The sequence below is a fragment of the Lontra canadensis genome, unplaced genomic scaffold (genome assembly GCF_010015895.1).
Source record: "Lontra canadensis isolate GAN:19392208 unplaced genomic scaffold, GSC_riverotter_1.0 scaffold19, whole genome shotgun sequence".
In the NCBI taxonomy this organism is placed as follows: domain Eukaryota; kingdom Metazoa; phylum Chordata; class Mammalia; order Carnivora; family Mustelidae; genus Lontra; species Lontra canadensis.
Window position 1 is genome coordinate 4,810,377 of NW_022631013.1, and position 21,213 is coordinate 4,831,589.

The 21,213-nt window shown below is 43.4% G+C and overlaps 1 protein-coding gene across 1 annotated transcript in view; it reads right to left on the reverse strand.

The window, feature by feature from the left end:
• The window catches only part of MOB3B (MOB kinase activator 3B), a 193,369-nt gene that overhangs the window by 117,151 nt on the left and 55,005 nt on the right, over positions 1–21,213 (reverse strand). The window contains exon 2 of the mRNA XM_032860331.1: positions 3,727–4,349. Coding sequence (XP_032716222.1) covers positions 3,727–4,144 — 418 coding nt within the window. The 5' untranslated portion in view covers positions 4,145–4,349. The remainder of the gene's footprint in view (positions 1–3,726; positions 4,350–21,213) is intronic.

The following is a 21,213-nucleotide window of genomic DNA, read 5'->3' on the forward strand; positions in this document are numbered from 1 at the left end:
ATCATGTAATTAATTTTTAAATGTTCTTATTCCTCCTGTTCAGAGACTTTTTAAAAACATTGAGTTGGAGGAGCTCTAAGTTTTCCACTCATTTTTTTTCTTAGTGTTAGAACTAAGATATGACGTCCTATTATATAACAGAAAAACAGAGAAGCTGAGGGCTAGAACATAAAAATTATTGTTAACTAGATAGGCCATAGAATAAAGAACGATGTAGCTATTTTCCTGCTGTTATCTCTACAAGTGGTTGAGGAGATACAGTGCAAGAGGAGGTGGCCTCTGCTTCTGCACTGAAGGAGGTTTTAGAAGCTTTCACAGGGACATCTGTTGACTTTTTCACAAAGGAAGCTTAAGGGGATCAAGGGGGAGTGTAGGAGACTGTGGTTCACAAGGGAGCCACATCTGTTTGGTATGCTCCCAACTGAGAACGCTGGACTTCAAAATAGTACGGGCATCCTAGTTAAACTAGGATCCGGGAACAGATGAAAGCTTTTCTTTCCCCCTGTGTTTCAATGGCAGAGATCAACAGCTGTTTATATGCTTTCATACCTAACTGAGGTTGAAACCTTCACATCTGTCAGTATTTTCCGGTCCCATTTCCTTGGATCACAGAGGGGAGGAGGTGAAGTCTGAACTCCTCTCAATGCCCAGGCAAGAACACAGAAATATGCCTGGGATTCAAAGCCCTAATGCTAAGCAGAACTCCCCATTTCTCATCCACCCGGGGTCTGCTGTTTGCAGAGAATTATTCTTTTACTTTATCCTGACAGACATCTTGATCATTTCCATGATAATGACTCACGGCAGAACAAAGATCAAAAAAAAAAAAGGGGGGGGGGGCGGAGAGAGAGAGAAGTAGGCTGGAATCAGGGGGAGGAGGAAGAGGAGGAAATGAATTCTAACAGAGAAAGTGGCTCCTAAAGATAAATTTTTTCAAAAGATGGCAACAATATAATCCAAGGGCAAATGACAGAGGTGAGCAGGATGCTGATGAAGACCTTTAGGGCAATGGTGGAGGGTGGTGGTTTTTACTGACCCCTAACATTCCACACTGGAAAATTAAACAGAGAAAATTAAACTCTATGAAGGTACAGAACAGACTGAGGATGGTGATGAAGGGATTCAGAGATTCTGTTTAACTTTCGATCACCAGCACTACAGACATGGTGGGACTTTATAAAGATTATTTTTTTCCTCCATCCTTCCATCCATCAATCTGTCTGTTCATCCATTTAATAACTTACAAGGCAGCGAGACTGGACTTAGGACTGGAATATTCAAATGAATAAAATACATTCCATCACCTTAAGGGGCTTTATATTCTCATGGGCGAAAGCCTTCACAGAGGACATGGTATAAAAGGATGCAGGAAAATTCACTAGAGAAGACCGGGGGATTCTAGAAGGAGAAACAATGGGGGATTCTAGAAGGAGAAACAAAATGGATAAAACCAGAGAGGTAAGAAACAGACTGTTTCTGGGGGAATGAAAAGCATTCTGGAAAGTTAAAATAAACAAAAGAGTGGCAGGTGCTTATTACAAGTACAGATTCTTAGGTCTCATCTAAGAGATTCTGATTTGGTTGTTAAGGGGGAGGGACAAAGAATTTGCATTTTGAACAGAAGGCCCATGCAATTCTGATACAAATAAATGTTTGACAACTCTAACTTACATAGATTAATACTTCCCCAAAGATGCTAATGGCGCTTCATTAAAAAAAAAAAAAAAAGTACTGGTTCAAATTAGGAAATACTACATACTAAACAAAATATTCCTTTCTCGGAGATTTATAACGTACATTAGCACATTAAAAGTCCTGCAGTAAAGAAACTGTTTTCACTCAGCACTTTCCAACTTATTTCTCATGCACGAAAAAAAAAAAATTACGGTGCCCCTATTTAGATCTCTTAGAACTATGTACTATGGAGCAAAGGTTGGGCAGAGCTGAAACAGAGGATTCTGACCAGGTGAGTATGTTCTGCAAGCCCACTGAATGGCTAAGGAAATGTCTGGAAAAAGACAGCAACGTCAATGACTCAGGGGGATATGGCGGCATCCGCTGATTTCCTCCTAGTAAAGTCTAAAGCCATCTATGATGTCCTAGTTTCCAAGCAGACTGCCAGAAGCTTCCTTACTCTCAAGTAACACACCATGGCTCTGCGATGTTATTTGTGGTCACCAACTCTATGTGGTAACCACAGCTGCCAGAGACAGTCAAAGTGCCCAGAGTTCAAAGCATCAAGGAGCAGAAACAGAAGGGGAAAGACAAAGAGGATGTATCTTTGCCCACATTTATTTATCTTTATTGCTATCACATGTTCAGCACAGAGCATTGGCAGTTGGGGAAATTTCCTCCTAGCAACAAAAGAAGCCTCAGACAGTCAATGAAAGTATAAAAAGATAGGAACCTAAGAGCTTCCCATCCCCCTGAGGTGCCTATTAGATGGCTGGGGGAGTCCTGGAACCCTGCCTTCTTCCTTCTGTGCTGGTGAGGCAAGGGAATTTGCACAACCCCACATGCCACCTCCTTCCTTAGCAAGGAACGGCACAGAGCAGGAACATGAGGGAGCTGGACAAGTCAAGGGAGCACATTGATTCTGAGCCAATTGGTCTGTGTGCTGAATATTTCAAGATGTCCATACTGCCCTAATCAATGCATATGCTTCTCTCCCCCTGGTATTAGCTTAATTACTTCCATACCCCCCACCTCCATTTCGCATATGCCACATGGGGACACATACATCCCATCTAGAGGGGATTTCAGCAATGTGTTCCAAATGCCTCTTTTATATCCCAAACCATCTCAGAGCTTTTTAATACTACTGTCCAACAGCACAAGTATTTTCTCAGTCATTCCACAAATATTTCCTGATTGCCTACAAAGGTTCCAGGGTACCATATTAGACCCTGGAAACACAAGAGTAGAAGTAGGAGATTGCTCATTCCTAGTGAATCTTGGGCCTAAAAAACAAAAACAAACACAACAAACAAACCTGAATTTTAAATTTGGCCTGTCAGTGCATAGACAAATCCAATTATCAGCAGCATAAAGAAATATAAAAGGGAAAGAAGGTTTCGTCCTCCTCCTTGATGAGTTTTATGGCTCAGAGCACCAAGCAAATGAAAGCATTTTCATCTCAAGTGTCCTAGTGGGTCCAGCAGCTTACACGAGTGTCTACAGTTAACAGTACAGCCTGGAATTAATAACAAATGATCAAGAGTGGGCAGAACAGAATGCCAGGACCTCTATTTCCCTGGAAGGCCAACCCCTGTTTGCTTGATCCCCAAACAAGCAGATTCTCACACTGGGATTCTCCAACCTGAGAGATGAATACCAATAAATGCACCAGAGTTAATGCAACTTTAACTAGTTAGTTAGCCAAAATATAAAAATTCTATGAGGATAACTAGGTGGGTTTGTTTGGAGTCTAGTCCTAAGAAAACCAGCAAGATCAAATCTAACATTTCACCAAGACAATGTTCCCTAGCATGTGGTATGTGTACCACTGAGGTCCACAAAATAAATATAAGTAGTCCACTAATTTTTTTTTAATTTCAAGGAGGTTCTTGGATATGGAAAAAGACACTGCAGGTATGGTGGAATTTAAGGAAACATCGACATGGTGTTACCCAGCATTCAAAGACAGTCCTAGAAGAAGCCTCTGCAAACTTTCTGAGCTTGGGTGGGATGCACCAAAAATACACAAGAAGCCGGCCACAGACTTACCCACACAGGTTGGAAATATGTCCTCATTGTTGATCTGGACCTCAATCCAATCCATAAGAAGGTTCATGTACTGAGGAGCTGGGAGGGCAGTTGGCTTCTTGTACTTGAGGTCATCCTGCCACCGATATTCATATTTGGGGCCCCCTGACATCACAGGGCAGGTCTGCTCAGTGCAGAACTCGCAGATGGTGCCATAGATGAGGTTGATCCGATTGAAGAAGTCCACCACATGCACCGCCACCCAGTCGTTCTGGTCTTCCCCACTGGGCAGCTGCACAGCTGCCTTCAGATCCACGCCGGAGTTGAGGGATGCCTGAGCCCGTTTGTGGAGCTCAAATCTCTGCGTGCCAGGTTCAAACTTCCTCTTGGGCCGGAAGGTCTTGTCCTTGTTGAACACTTGCTTCAAGGCTATGGACATGGTCTTCTCCTTCTCTTCCTTTTTTTTGCAAGAAGCAAAAAGGCACCTAGAACTTTTCAGGGAGAGGTCACAACCCAGCAGGGTTTTCCACTGCCAGCCCTCTGGCCCCAGGCTTGCGGTCTGCAGCTTTTAATCTCTTTTAGGCGGCCCCCTCCATCTTCCTTTTGAATAGTCTCCAAGAGAACCTCATGTTTCTTCCTAAAGGCTGTAGAGAAAAGAGTCTTATTAGCATCCAATCTGCATGTAGGAAATGACAAATGCTGAGATCTGATTTCCACCTTGCTTCTGCCAGTACCTACTTCCACCCAGGTATAAAGATACTGAAGACATGCCAGACCCCCAAACATGTGTAATGGTGATTCAAACCACACAAATAACTCTTTTTCTTCATGGCCTTGATCAAATCTCTCACAACTCTTCGTCTGTGGTCATAGGCTAACGGATTCTCCAAGAATCCTTCTTCCCCTCGCTCTGCCCCCTACTTGTGCATGCTCACTCTCTCGAGTGCTCTCTCTCAAATAAAAAAATAAAATCTTTAAAAAAAATTAATCTCTTGGTTTACTTAAACTGACTTCAGAGGGTTTTTCTTTCTTTCCAAGAATCCTTAACTCTGACAGCATGTATCACCTCTATAATATTTCATCCTTTTCATCTTTGCTGTCATAACCTAGAGCTCTGAGGCATGGGTGTACAACAAAACTTTCTGTAATAATGCAAATGTTCTATATCTTTGCTGTCCAATATGGTCCCCACTCGCCGTATGTGGCTAGCGAGCACATGAAATGTGGCTAGTGTGGCTGAGGAAATGAATTTCTCATGTTATCGAACTTGAACAAATTGAAATTCAAATAGCCACATGCAGCTAATGGCTACCATTTTGGAAAGTGTAGTTTTGGTCTTCTGTGCTCTCTTTACTACCTCATTTGACCTTACAAAATCCTAACGTGGTTTATAGTAGATTTGTAGTAGTTGTCACTATCCCTGGATCTCTAAGAGATAAAGTTACTTGCCTAACAATGTCCCATAGCTATCATGGGCATAATTAGGACCAAAATCAAGTTTCTTGACTCTTAGTAAATGTTCTTTGCACGCAGCCTTATATTCTAAAAAGTGATGTCCTTCAACCTTTCTTTTTTGCTGGTTCCTGAAACCCCTTTAACCCAGACCTTCCATCCACAAATTCCCTAAAGACCACAAGTATTGACTGGCTGGATGTAAAGATGGTGTCCTGTGGCTTGGAAACAGACAGCAGATAACTGAACCATCCATGGATCACCTCCTAGCACAATGGACCACCAGCTGTGGCCAGATTCAGAAGAGCCCATGACAGAATCTACTCCAATGGACTTGGGGCACGGATCCCACTGTGTTGCATTTGCCCCCACTCAGATGGGGTTCTGCTATTCCACACTCAAACATGGCTTGGCGACGCATTCAACCTTACGTTATTTAGGTAAAAGTGTAAAATCAAAAACACCTGAGACATGTGTACTCCCTCTCACAGGCTGCTCTGTGCTCAGAACCACTGATGATTCAGGTGTCTGCCTCCTCCGGCCACCCTCCACAGCCCCTGTCTGCTCACTGCCTCCCTCTTATCTCTCTCTCTTCCTATTAGCTTTCTTTCCACTGAAATGCCACAGGGACCAAGTGGGGTTTTCCTCCTCCTCCTCACATGGCATTGAGCACAAACACCTCCCACAAAGAGATCCATGTGGAAAAGCAGGTTCTGTGGCCCTCTCTGCCTCAGATCGTCTGTGAAATCACATTGCTGGGGTGCTTCAAACTATCACCACGAAGGAAATCACCATGCAAACTCTGCAAACCTCAGGAAAAGAAAGAGGCAATCTTTCCCTGAAAGAAATACCTTCCCAAAGGCCTGGTTGGCCTGGAAAGATGAGAAAACTGAGGGCCCTAAAAGTGCTTTTCCAAAAAATATGAGCTAGAGGTTGGGAAGATAGAGAAGGGATGGTGAGGGTTTTGTTTTTTTTTTTCTTTTTCTTTTAAAATACCCAACAGTGGGGTGCCTGGGTGGCCCAGTCAGTGAAGCCTAAGGTCATGGAGTCAGGGGTCTCGAGATGGAGCCTGACTTGGCACTATGCTCAGCACAGAGGCTGCTCAGGATTCTGTCTCTCCCTCCTCCTCTGCCCTTCCCCCTGCGTGTGCACACACACACACTCTCTCTCTCGTTCTCTCAAATAAAAAAATTAATTAAATCTTTTTTAAAAACCCAACTTCAGGATGCCTGGGTGGCTCAGTCGGTTAAGCGTCTGCCCTCGGCTTAGGTTGTGATCTCAGGGGTCCTGGGATCATGTTCCACGCGGCTGCTTCTCCCTCTGCCTGCGGCTCCCCGGCTCTCTCTCTCAAATAAATAAATAAAATCTTAAAAAAAAAAAAAAAAGAACAAAACAATAGTCCCTCTGTATCACAAAGGCTTAATTGCTGACAGAAAAGCAGCAACCACCCACCAGCCGCCCCTTCTTGTCTCCAGCAAGTAAGACTTGCTGTTCTGTTATTCTGACAATGAGGGGGCCATCAGTTACCACGGTCCTCAGAACAATCTTCTTTCATTGCCTTACATGACCCTTGCTACCACTTGCTGGGCTGTTTCCCTGGGGCCTGGAGGATCTGCCTGCATGGACACCAAGCTGAAACCTTCCTCCATACACCGGCAGGCTCCTATGCACACCTGGGGAAGACCTGCTAGCACCTCTGAGGACAGGGCGTGAATGACACAGAATAATCACAGGGACTCCTTGTCACAGAGCCCGGCAGTGGCTGGTACTCACAAACACTTCAGTAAATAGTAAAACCTCATATGAAGTTTAGAGATTTTTCTTCCAGAGACACTTAGATAATCAACTTGAAGCTATCAGTCTCTTGAACTGGCTGGGCATTTATTCAGGACTTTAACCAGCTTGAAAGTCATGCCTCCTTTTTGCCTCAATGTAAAAGGCTTTACTGGAGGGGGAAAAAAAAATCATCTTTGCAAGTTTTATTTCTCAATCATGTCCCTTAATGTGCCGTGACTGTGTACCATTTATTAAACTCTACTATGCACCAGATTGTTTACGTATATTATTACCATTTTAATCCCCACTGCAGTCTTGTATGGTGGATGTTTCTATGACCACTTAGCATAGAAAGAAACTGAGGCTGAAGTAGATTAAATAATTTGGCATAAATCACAAAATTGGTAGGTGGTAAGGCTAAATTTTGAACCCAGAACTCTTTGGCACTGAAACAAACGTGATTTTTTTTCTCACTAACACTGCTTTAAAATCTCATGAACATTTTTATGTTTTCAAAGCTCCTCACAACAAGACTAGAAAGGAAGCTAGAACAGGTGGTATTTTTTTATCTCTAATTTTACGGATAAGGAAACAAACTCTGGGTCTCCTCTAGCGCTCACATTAACCATTCTGACATGCTCAAACACGAGGATGTGTCTTCTGCTCAAACTTTTTCACCTAGAATAAAGTTCCCTGGAGACGGGACAGATTGGTGGTTGGTCTCCCATGTTTAAAAACATCGGCAATCCAGAATGGATAATAACAATTTCATCACACCACTGAATAGCTGAACCAAAAGGCACCTATGTCTTTATTTGACTGTCAAATGCTGTATTAGGGCAGATACCCAGAGGAGTTCTGAAATGGACAAGGGAACAGGAAACCCACCTGGCCTTACTGACCAACTCAGAGCCCCATCAAGACCCCTGCCCATAATTTATACACTGTGCTTATTAAAGGGTTAGAGCAGTGCTTCACCAATGTGAAGCTGGGATCTTGCTAAAATGCAGGTTCAGATCCAGTAGGTCTGGGGTGAGGTCTAAGCATCTGCATTTCTTTTTGTTTTTTTTTTAGATAAGATTTTTTATGTATTTATTTGACAAAGAGAGATAACGAGCAGGCAGAGAGGCAGGCAGAGAGAGAGAAAGGAGGAGGAAGCAGGCTCCCCGCTGAGCAGGGAGCCTGACACGGAGCTCAATCCCAGGACCCTGAGATCATGACCTGAGCTGAAGGCAGAGGCTTTAACCCACTGAGCCACCCAGGCATCCCAGCATCTGCATTTCTAACAAGCTCCCTGGTGATGTCAAATCTACTGTCCTTGGAGGACACTTTAGGTCACTAAGAGAGCTTGTTAGAAATGCATGCACTCACGCCTCGCCCCAGACCTAGCAGATCTAAGTCTGCACTTTAACAAAATCTCAGAAGTATACACTTTGAGGAGCACAGAGTTGGAGGGCTGCCTGACTGGCTGGGCAAAGGGATGACAACATAAATTTCCATTTGTTGTTTCGTCAACAGTTTGCTTCATAATCATTGTCTTCAGTTGTGTGTGTGTGTGTGTGTGTGTGTGTGTGTGTGTGTTTAAGAAGAATGGGGGGAAACTCACTGTTTTGAATACAAATGCCATGACAGATGGTGCCCATGACCAGGTCTATTGAACTGGACTGATTTGGAGAGCACAGTGCCCAGAACCCAGGAGGCAGCCAGTGAATAGCTCTCCATAAATGCCAGACAGAACGTGGACGCCGCTAATAGGGCCGCAGCCTCGTGCAGGAAAGCTTCTTTGGCTGATGTTAATGTAACGTTAGCAACAACACAGTTGTTATTCTCTGTCCTTGTCCAGTCTCCGAAATGAAGAACAAGTCCTAAGTTTTGTTTTTATGTTATGAATAGCATCCAGTATGATGCTGGTTCTCAATAAAATTCTGAAGCCAATTGCTCATTCAATCAATGGATATCTACTAAGGACCTTTAATGTGCCAGACTCAAGGCTAGGCACCACAGACACAGAGCTAACGAAAACTTGGTGTCTGCCTTTGAAAAGTCCACAATCTGCTGTCTGGTTTGAGGTTGGTGTATTGGCTTTTGCTTTATAAGCCACAAAGTTAAATGCACCACCATGGCTAGTGATGTGATTTCTTCACAGGATTACTCCAGTTGGGAATGAAAAGGACAATGAAGAATGAAGTCTTGTGGAAAGAGAAAAATGGAAACCCAAATAAACAGCATAAAATTGACAGGAGCTCCATGTGTTCTCCATATTTTCTGCTTAATAGATCAATTATAGCAATAAAACATGTGCACTATAAAAATATGCAGAGAGAATTTGGCTGGGCTGCAAGGGAATGTTGACAAGGTAACTAGGCAACCCTGGCAGGGAAAGTTCTTATTTTTCTTTTCCTATTGATGTCTTCTGCCTTATTAGTTGAAAATTCACATTCAAATTCAAATTGCCAGGATGAGGAAGAAATAAAGCAATTTTCTCATTCACCCTTGAGAGATCCATCTTCTCTAGCTGTGACCACCTCTACAGTTGGTAGTACAGTGGGCAGGACAGAAGGAGAAAAACCAAAGCTGATACAAGTTGGGGGAAAGAAGTTCAGTATCTCATCTATGGGATGGAGAACTCCTTCTGGAAGGATCAGCCAACAGGGCAATTCACCCCAGGAAGCTAAGGGAAATGCCCTAGAAGTGCCCCACACGTGGGGTGTTCCATGTCATTTTCAGTGCTGGGGTCCCAGGAGCTAGGATGGTGCCTGGCACAGAGCCAACGTCACTGAATGTTTGCTGATGAACAGAGGACAGTAAATGAAGGATCCTTTGCATCCAAGTGAAACCAAAAAGTGAAAACAAACTGAACCTCCTATACTTTAGTTATCTGGGGATGCCCACCCGCCTCTGCAAGCTCACTGCCAACTCCCTGAGGTCCAGTCCTACCAGCTGCTGTGCCGCTCTGAAGGCTCCTGTCCTCAATGACGAAGGTATCTGTCCCACTTCTTTCTCAAATGGGCTGCTCCTTTCCCATGTGTTACCCAAAATTCCAGCTCTTCAGAACTGAAGAATGACTAAGTCTGATATCTTATCTTCCCACCATTTTTCTTTATGGCTAGAATAGTGCATGGAACTCTTCGTTGATACCCCAGAAGCTAAATAAAAGCAGATTAGGTTTTTATCTTAGAGGACTGTGTGTATATGTGTGTGTGCACGCGTGAACATGCACACGCATAAGATGACTATCATGTGACCTTCCCAGGCTCCACTAAAGGACATGCCTAAAAATGTGATTTCATCAACCTTTTTGTACTGTTTTACTCCTGCCAACTCATTAAATGCTATCTTTGCTCATAAGACAACCCCAACTTAGAGAGATTCCTGTCTGAGAGGCAGCTTTTTTCTCCCCCCAACTAATCTACCTCCCCAACTTTGGGCTGCCATATCACTGCATTTTAGATTAGCTGGGAGAAACATGGCTGCCTCAATTTAATCTTCAAAGACTTGCACGATTTCTAAGCTTCCAAATGCCTGTGTTATTTCCGAACCAGATGAAGTCAGTATAAGCAGGTGAAACCCTACATAGGCCTCTCTCTCTCTCTCTCTCACACGCCCCATCATTTTCTGGCTCTTCAATATCCATACAAGTTAACACTCTCACTCGTTCCCTCACTCATTTATTCAGTCACCAGCGCAGACATGCTAGCACTGAAAATGGGAGTAAACATTCCAAAGATGGAAACATCACATGTCACCTTGTTATACTGCAGAGACAGCAACAGCAGTGATGGATCGGGCACATGTGCTCACAGCAGGCACCTGTACTGAGCCATCATTTCACAGACACGGGATCCTGACCATTCGGAAGAGGATGCGTGATGGTGAGAACCAGCGAGAAGAGCAGAAGGATAGAAGGTGCGATTTATTTGGTAGGGTTTAATTCATCACATACTCACATTCTGCTGAAGAAAAGGCAACCTTTAAAAAAAAAAGTTTTTTTAAAGAGAATAATATTCTCTGAGATACAGGCTTTCTGGAGGGTGGTAGAGATTCGCTTGGATTCTCCATAATAAGGAAGATGGTAAATCTTTGATCCAAACTTGATCCAAGTGGATCTGATCTTGCCACCATTAATTTTTTAAAGGGGAAAATGAACTTCTCCAAGTCAGTAATAGAGTAACCACTTGCTCTATTACTTCCAAATCTTTGGACTATCTAGAAAATATTTTTATGGTTAAAAAAAAGACATAGGTGGGCGCCTGGGTGGCTCAGTGGGTTGAGCCTCTGCCTTCGGCTCAGGTCATGATCTCAGGGTCCTGGGATCGAGTCCCGCATCGGGCTCTCTGCTCATCAGGGAGCCTGCTTCCCTCTCTCTCTCTCTCTCTGCCTGCCTCTCTGCCTACTTGTGATCTCTGTCTGTCAAATAAATAAATAAAATCTTTAAAAAAAAAAAAAGACATAGGATTTGAGAACCCAATATGTAAGGCATGTACAAACAAGGGCATGGAGGATAAGAAGGGAATGACAAAGCTAATAGAATAGTTGAAATTTAAAAACTGAGGCAGATTTTTTTTAATTTTTAAAAATAAACAATTTAATTTTTAACATTAGTATAACACTAACCTAGATTTTCAGATTTTTACTCAGATTTTTTTATTCATTTCATGTCAGTTTCAGAAAGTTAGGCCTTTTAAGTAAGTTTTCCATTTCATGTTTGGTGAATTTACTGACATTAAGTTTCATAATATTCCTTTATGATTCTTTTAATGTCTGTAAGATTTACAATAACAACCCTATGTTGATTTAAATATTAAATATTGCTTATTTGTATTATGCTTCTGCTGTGGAACAAATGTGTGCCCCAAAAATTCATATGCAAAGCTCTAATCCCCAGTGATGGTATTAGGAGGTGGAGCCTTTGGGAGGTAATTGGGTTCAGATGAGATCATGGGAGTAGGGCCTGATCTTGGAATCAGCACCTTTATATGAAGAGGAAGAAACATTAGAGCTTACTCTCTCTGCTACCTGAGGACAAGGAAAAAGGCAGCCTTCTACAAGCCAAGAAGAGGGCTCTTACCAGAACCTAACCGTGCTGGCAAGGTTCTTCCAGCCTCCAGAGCTATGAAAATTAAATTTCTGTTGTTTAACCCCAAAAAAGAAAAAGATTAAGGCAAGTTAAAAAAATGTATTTTTACTTTTTAAAGCACAGGTGTACACCAGTTGGTGTGATGTCACTCAGAACCTCTATCGGATACGGGGATAAAGGTCATTGTCAATTACCATTTCCTTCTTTCTCTCTGAGACAGAGTATGGCAATTCTTTCTTGGGAAAGTCCTGCTTTAAAGGAAAAATGTTCACATTCAAGGAAGTCGGTTCCTGTAACTGTCAACAGACTTATTTACTCTTAGCCACTCTAAGTGAATTTGAGTCTCAGGATCTGGAAAATTTTTATCCTTGGCACTATGGGAACCTGGGTATGACATCTGGAACCACTGCAAGAGATCTGTGAAGGGGGGTAGAAAGAACAAAATGGGCTAGAAGACTGGAAATTGGAAAATACAGTTCTAATTTGCAAAAGAATACTATTTTAAGCTTGAAGAGATGGGTAAAATTGACACCAATCACAGGCAAGATTTAGAACAATATAACCCAGGAGCTCAGAGCACAGCCTCTAGAGAGGGTTGTTGTGATATTTCAAGAGGGTATATGTAAAATGTTTGGAACACAATAGGCACTGAGTAATCTGGTCTGCTATCATCATTATCACTCTTTGAGTCATATTATGATGCAAGTTTTTTAACAGTCAGATTCTTGAGAGGCCAAACAGACACTGAAATCTAAGAATGCTTAAAATTCTATTCAACCTGATTATGTAACAGTAACAATAATTAACATTTACTTACTTTGCATCTATTTTAATTTTTATAACAACCCCATGGGTTAGGCATTATTATTCTCCCCCACATTTTGCACTTACAGAAACCTGAGACACAGCAAGATTAAAACTTTGTCCCAGGTTGTAGAACTGGTTAAGTAGCCAAGCTGACTCCAAAACTCTGACCTTAATTAAGACTCCCTCTTTAGATCATTGGGTAGTTCACAATAAAAAACAAAGAAACAAAACAAAAACAGGACCTTCTAAGGCCTATCTAAGGAGGTTGGGGGAAGGGATGGGAGAAACCAAAGACTTAGCCCTATTGTACCTGGTCACAGACCACTCCCAAAGACATGTTATTTCTTGAACTTTTGTGGTTTAAGAGAAGATCTGGATCCAGCAGCTGGAAATGATTCTAACTGGCTTTGTCTTTGGAGAAGACACCCTTAATGAGCCTCAGTTTTGTCTTTAAAGGTAATGGTGCTTCTCTCTCAAGATTACTGCGAACATTAAAAAGATAATGCCTGTGAAAGCACTCCACCCATGCAAAACCATTATGCAGTTATTGACATGGGGACTGGTGACAAAGGGGACTATAACTTTGGACAGAACATGAAGAAATTACATGAGTAACAGAAAATGACTCAATGCAAATATGTGTTTAGGAGTAAGAAACAGGGTGAGGGAAGGGGGACAATGGGAACCCTGCATAAGAGGAAACAAAGAAATCAAATGCTTCCTTCCTGCTTAATTTGGAGTTCTAATTAGAAGTCTTTCTAATTCTCAGGCAAAAAAAAAAAAAACAGTAATCTAAGTGGTGTGATGATGAGTCAACATTCCCGAACATTTATAATGCACTTAACTTAATATTGTGAGTTCCAGTATTTTCGCATATAATAAAATCTAGTGCAATATTACTTTATGAATGTGGATATATCACGGCAAATTGTATGGCCCATGCTCTCCCACTAATCTCTCAAACACTTTTTAGAATGGAGTAAAGAAGTTTCTCACTTAAAACTTCAGAACGCTTTACATTGAATATGTAACACACTAGGTTATAACTCAGCTGTGACCTCTGCTAGAGTGATCCTGCTGGAAGATTCAAACTGCACCCCCCAGGAACTCTCAAGAGAGAAAAGACAACCATCTACCTGGGAGCTTTTCAGTCTGCCTAGGTGAAAACAGATGGACAAACAGGATAAGACAGAGATAAAACCGATACAAATAATTAATGATGCCATCCTCTCTACACTTCTGAACAGTCCACAGCAACTGAAAAAGAGGTTTGAAATAAAATGGAATCAAACAAGTAACTGTAAGGGTTATGGCCACCTGGAGGACTGTGCCAGACCCTACCTCTCTAGAGTCAGAAAGATAGGGTCCTGAATCCAAACTCTGCTTCTTAACTAGTTATCCTTCTCAGTTAAACACGCCTTTGTGCGTCAATTTCTTCTTTGGATAATTGAGAGCACTAATACCAGTATCATAGTGTGTTTGGGGTTAAGTGAGATAATGTAGTAAAAGCTGGGCTAATGTCGAGTATTATACTTATGAATCCAGATTTCTCATATTATTGGGTTTCAGGTGGCTTTATGAGCAACAGAACCCCAACCATAACCTGGTCTCTTCTTTAACTTCTTGTAAGACCTGAGCACCTAAGCCTGAAATGTATAAAATCTTGGAACATTTTGGAGGAGAGTTCTGTTTCCCCACTTCTGGTTTTTGTTTGTTTTGTTTTTGTTTAAGATTTATTTATTTATTTGAGAGAGAAAGAGACAGAGAGGTGGGGGAAGGGGCAGAGGGAGAGAGAGTCTTAAGCAGACTCCACACTGAGCTTGGAACCTGAGGCAGGGCTTGATCTCATGACCCTATGGTCATGACCTGAGTCGAAACCAAGAGTTGGACGCTTAACTGACTACACCACCCAGGTGCCCCCCACATCCCCCCATTTCTGGATTCTATGAGAAAGAATTTTTGCTAAGTATACAACTGGGCTCTCTCTTTTTAGTAAGGGGTGCCTAGGGGAAGTGAAGGGAGTAATTAGCTTAACTGGTAAATCTGAGAAAATTCAATGGGGCATGCTCAGCTGGCTCAGCCTTACCTCTTGGGAACTGCCTGGCTTCAAGGAGTGTGCTATGTGCTGCTTCCCCACTTTTCTGAATGGAGGAAGCCTGCTCTCTCTAGTACAACATGGGAAAAGGTGGGTGGGTTGGAGGGGTTAGAGTTAGCAGGATCATTTGGTTAACAGACCTAGAGCTTCATCTTCCAGAGTTGGCTTCCAAAAGCAATAAACCTGATGACTGTTTTTGTTGTTGTTTCAATTAAATTCTTCTGCTGCCATGTTGGGAAGAGTGGTATTACTTATTCATTGGGGGCCCTTGTGGAGTCCCCAACATTACACTGTGCAGCCTGGTTTGCAAAGGTAGCTGCTTTTCGGTAGAGACTCATTGTGACATCAATTCAAGAGTGCTCCACATAGGACATCCCTTAAAATTTATCTGCAGAAAGTCTGTGCCTGCATATAAGGCATGCATAGTTTTCTCGAGAGTTTTCTCAGACAAGCGAGTACCCCGTCACAGGGAGTATCTGTCCCAGTGACTGTCCTGCTATAGGCACGGAGAGTGAGAAGGTTCAGAACAGAGTGACAGACTTCCCCTCACCCCACCTCTGAAGTGTTTCCAAACCTTCCCCAACAGTCAGTGAGCAGGGGCTGCCCAGTCCCACGCTGCATGTGGCTACTGTTCAGGAACAGATCACCAGTGTTCTCCATAGGCAATCTACAAACTTCTACCCAGATAAAGCCTCTTTTTTGCCAAATACATTTTCTCAGGCTTCTCTCTGGGTTAACTTTAACCTCTGGTATAGACTAAGGGGAGAGAGGTAGAGAAAGGAAGGGAGGCCAGTCATCCATGTGTTGTGACATCTGTATCTTGTACATATTACACACACACACACACACATACACACACTCTGACCTCAATATGCTATATTTCTGAGCTCACGTGTGTGGCCCCTCTGCCAGGTTGTGAGGGCCGAATCACGCCCCAGACTTGACTGCAGTGCTAGGCCATAAGGCAGGATCCAGCACAAACAGCAAGTCATTAGTTTTCAGGTTAAACTATGTATCTAAATTATTGCTAATCAAATACTAAATCAAATACTAAATAATCAAATACTAAATCAAATACTAAAACAGTTCCTTCTCTAGCTGAGAGGGCCATTCTCCTGGAATCATGATGAGATATGATCAACAAAAGAGACCTTTTCAGAAAACAGAGATGAACTTCACACAAAGGTCAACAGCAGCCACAGGACATGGGGCTCCCCAGGCCAATCTGAATCACTTGTGGGTTTTCATTTTCCAGCATTCATTAAAACATAAGCTCCCTGGGAAGTACCTCTAGCTTTAAGAGAATGTTAATAAAACTCACAGATCTTTGTAAAGATCTTTGCATGGTGCTACAAAAGTCTCCACCTGTGTGCTTTTTAAACTTATTTTAAAAATAAGTTTAAAATATATACCTCAAAGGGAAAATAATGCAGAAGAGGTCAATCAGCTTGGGGAATTTTTTTTCTAATATAAGAAGAAATGTATCCTATCACCTTCTTAAGTGCAAATTCTGCTTCTGTGTGTGACTTTGGTGCCCATCCCCAAGCTTCTGCTTCTGCTGCATCCACCCTGAACTCCTCGTATCCCTTCACACTGGGACGTGGCCACAGGCATCGTGGCCTCGGGCCCTGTGTCCCTGAATCATCCTGAGCAGTACCAAGAAATTCTTGTTCCTCAAGCATGATCCCGCTGCCCACCCTGTGTGTGTGTTGGGAGGCCTGTGAGCAAGATCGTTCCTCATAGGATTTTACGGCAGGAAGAACCCTCGAAAATCACTTAATTCGATTCAACCTCTTAATGTATTAAATACAAAAGCGGAAAAAGACATGCCTAATGCCCAGGAAAATGAGGGGAGCCCGCAGTTAGGACAGGCTGAGGCTGAAAGCAAAGTCTCAATCTAGTGCCAATGTTCTTTGCACAAAGCCATAAGTCTTTTCAATGGATAAGCAAACCTGATGCCTAAGCGCCCTTCAAAGGCCCCCAACTTAAGTGTCTCTTCTGATACTTCAACACAAAGCATACATATACATATGTATATATAAAATTATTATTTTTTAATCCCCTGGTTGTTTTTAAGGCTTTTGTTTTAAGCAACACAGTCCATTTCTCCCAAAGAAAGCCTCACATGGCACCTAATTATAGAAAAATAGGTAAAAATTCTCTCTTCTGTGGTTAAAACAGGGGAAGGACTCTCACTCTTCGTCTACCCTCTCCCAATAGCCACAGAAACCTCTTTGAGGACCTTGAGGCTTGGCTCTATCAATTAGACAACACACCAGACCCCTAATACCCACTGCACTGTCAGTGACTAACTCTGCCCTGGCCTTCCCTTGGCTGGCCCACGTGCCATTCTCCTCCAGCCTTCAAGGCCTGGCCACTGGTCACCACCTCCAGGCAGCCTCTCCTGACCATACTATTAGGAAGTGACCCTGTCTCCCCCTTGCTACAACGCTCTGAATTTTAAACTCTTCTTTTGTACCAAAAGAGTCTGAATCATTCATTAGTCTCATGCTCGCCACTCCGTCCGACTCCCCTTTATTCAGGGCCCACCCTCCCATCTGGCAGTCCCTGTGCTTCCATCAAACCAGACATCAAACCAGAAGGTTCAACCCACCTCTTCGCCTTCCCTCCTGACCCTTCCCCAGTCTGGCTTGGTTTCTACTCATTCTCATGAAGCTCAGTGGAATCCTTGCTTCTCAACAAATATTTACGTGTTTCACTTACTCTGCTTGAGCTTGACATTCTCCCCCCAGTACTGCTTGCCATTTGTTCTTTTTCTCTTTCATCCCCCCCACCTTGGCCCCTTGAGCTCTGGGAATTCTGAAGAAATTCAGAAAAAAATTCAACACCTACTCACCCAGCACCATCTGTCCACTGACTATCAAGTTCCCCTGGGACCTCCTAGGGACCCTAAGAAACCATAGAGGACCAAAATCACCTGGGTGTTTACTTAAAATGCAAATCCCTTGGGGTGCCTGCATGGCTCAATGGGTTGAGCCTCTGCCTTCAGCTCAGGTCATGATCTCAGGGTCCTGGGATCCAGCCCCGCAATGGGCTCTCTGCTCAGCGGGGAGCCTGCTTCCCCTCCACCCACCCTCCCCCCCCGCCGCTCTGTCTGCCTCTCTGCCTACTTGTGATCTCTGTCTGTCAAATAAATAAATAAAATCTTTAAAACGCAGACCCCAAGGTCCCACCCCCACCCTCAGATGTACTGACTCTGGTGCAAGCCAACATTTAAGAACCCCTAAGGCAGGGAGTGACGCACCAAGCCTAGCCTATCCAGGAGTCCCTGGGCCAATACTCATTTACCGACGAGAATGGGCAGGACAGAAATGTGGAACGCTGAAATGTCCAGCAGTAAGGATGACAAAAAAAAAAAAAAAAAGTCCTTAGGAAGAAGGAGGGCTGACCTGAATCACACTGAGGATTGAGAGTGTGGCCCTTCCCCTGACTGGCCCACCAGCTACACCACTGATGGGACACCTGGTTCCGATAAGCAGCCCCTGCCTCCCATCTCTGCAGGCTCCTGTATTATACAGGCTGGAGGTTAAGTAAATGCATCTGGGTTTGACTCCCACACCTATCATTTCCAGAGCTGTGGACTCCTGAGCTTACGCAATCTCACTACACTTCAGCATCCTCTTCTACAAAAGGGAGATAAAATGATCTATCACATGGTCTTCCTAAAAGAGTTAAATGACATTATCCAAATACAGCATCTGAGAGAGCACCAGGCGCAAGGTAAGTCTGTAATAAGCTCTGGCTTTTAATTCTTGTCATTAACAATGCTTTCTTGAACGCGCTCACTGATGTGTGTCCCATCCCTCCTGGACAGGGAACTCTGTGGGCTTTCTGCTTCTCCCTTCTCAGAAAAACACTCCTCATAGATGACACCCAGCAGGGCTGTGACAGTGATGGAATAAGACGGTGGGTGAAAAGAGGTCTGGCGTCCTGGAGGTACTCAGTAATCGTCCAGGATTACCGAAAAAGGCTGACCCACCTTGGCCTTGCCCTGATAGCCAGGAATAGCAGGAACTTTCCCTCAACAGAGCGGACGCTCTGCACCTCCCTCCAGGCACCAGGCTTGCAAAAGGCCAGAAGCTCCCAGAAAAGTTGTGTTGATTAGACATTTGTGCCTCTGATTTTATGATGGGAATCTGAACTCTCTCACAGCAGTGCCGGAAAAACTCATCCTGAGTCAATGGGTGCTTTTTAAATATCAAATATCTTAATTCTGATTTTCTTATGTAACCACAATGTGCAGACGTGCCAAAAATGTTAAAAATAGAAAACAACCAAAAATCAAAAAGAAAAATCTTCTCCTAGCTTCTAAATCAACCTTGCATGGAAACAGTTACCGCACAAAAGTGGGATGGGGGTCATTTTTTTTCTTTCATTTAGGGGAGTGGCTTTTGTTTTTCCTGTTTTATTCTTTGAGTAGTTTTATTTATTTTCCCCACAGTATTCTTTAATCATAAGTGAGGGTGACCCACTCTTCTTAAAAACAATAAAAACTATGGGGGGGGGGTGGTTGAAGCCTATAAAGCTTCCAAAGGCGTGGGGGACTTCTGCCTGGAGAAGTGTACTCTCGAGTCAAATGGTGGAAAACAACCACAGCCACAGGCACTGGGCTAAGCCAAACCCCTGTGGTGAGGACTCGCTTTATTTCTGGTCCAAGCACAGAGTCCAGGAAGCCACATCCCCTGACTTCTTTTTCATTTAAGATTCCGCATTCATCAATACATCTTGAGAAAGGCTCCATTAGCGATTTCCTCTTTGCTCTAAGAAAGAGGATGGAAAAACAGAAACACAGTGATCAAAAACAGAAACACAGTGATCATTCGTAGAAACAGCACCCGCCCAGCAAGATTTCAAAACAGGTGCTTGCCACTATCTCCTATTCTATTTCCCTTAAACTGTATTTTATTCTTTAAAAGAAAAGAAAAGGGCGCCTGGGTGGCTCAGTGGGTTAAGCCGCTGCCTTCGGCTGGGGTCATGATCTCAGGGGCCTGGGATCGAGTCCCGCGTCAGGCTCTCTGCTCAGCAGGGAGCCTGCTCCCTCCTTTCTCTCCGCCTGCCTCTCTGTCTACTTGTGATCTCTCTGTCAAATAAATAAATAAAATCTTAAAAAAAAAAAAAAGAAAAGAAAAGGCAGCTCTCTGCGTTTAGATAAGGTTTGATTTTATGTAAGTGCCAGATGACTCAAATTCCTTTTGGAAGAAGGTAGTGTAAGAATCTATAAAAACTCTAATAAGTATAACCACAAACATTTCTTCCACCAACTTTGGTCAATTCAGAAAAAATTCAAAGGCAGAAAAAATTCAAAGGCTTAATTAATATAGTTGAAGACTGAAAAATAACAGAGTTCCACAAAGACAAGGCTGTCATATTAAAAAAAAGATGAAAAAAATCTAACAGTCACTTTAGCACATCTCAAACACAGATCTTTATATAACTCATCAAGATACAACCATTTGCAAATATTTATATTTCAAATCACAAGATGGTTGCTCCCCCGCTCCAGAGATTGTGAGTGATTGTAGAGGGAGCTGATCCTCATTTGGTCTCCCCTAATTTGCCCTAACCCAGCGTGGCTTCTAGAAAAAGACAAAACCCGACAGACCAAGCCAGTGGAGCCAAGGAGCCCTGATTTATTTCAGCTTCGAAAGGCCACCGCACTTGGATTCTCTTTTCTGCAGGGAATGCAGTCCACACCGCTGGGCTTGCTGTCCTGCATAAAATACACGTTTTTCTCTAGCGGGGTAATCTTGTGAAACATGAGCACAACCTGCACAGACATCAGGGGGAGGGCAGAAAGGGAAGGCGGGGTCATGCTGGGACACAGAGTCACTCTACCTTCAGTAAGCCTCGCTTGCTTGCTTGCTCACTTGGTCACCACTAGGCTCACAGCAGAGCCCAGACAGGAAGGAGGCAGGGCCTTGACCTTCAGGATTTCCAGTAAGCAGAGCTCTCCACGCTGGCATCACAAAAGGAGGTGGAGTTGCTGCCCTGAGAGTGAGTTCCCTAAACTGATCCACACCAGAGGGAACCCCATGAGTTCTGCGGTCAACAGGGGGCCCAGAAGTGGGGGCAGAGTGCAGGGGGATTCCAGACCCTTCTCCACCTAAGGGGCTAGCCACAAACTGGGAAAGCAGATGATGGGCCCCCCTCAAGATGATCCCTCAACATCATGAGAGTTCCTACCCTTTCTCTAGCTCTGCCCCTAACTCCATGTTGTTCACAAGAGGAAGGTATCTTGGCATTCATTTGGGAAGATGCCAACATAGCCTGAGCTTCCAAC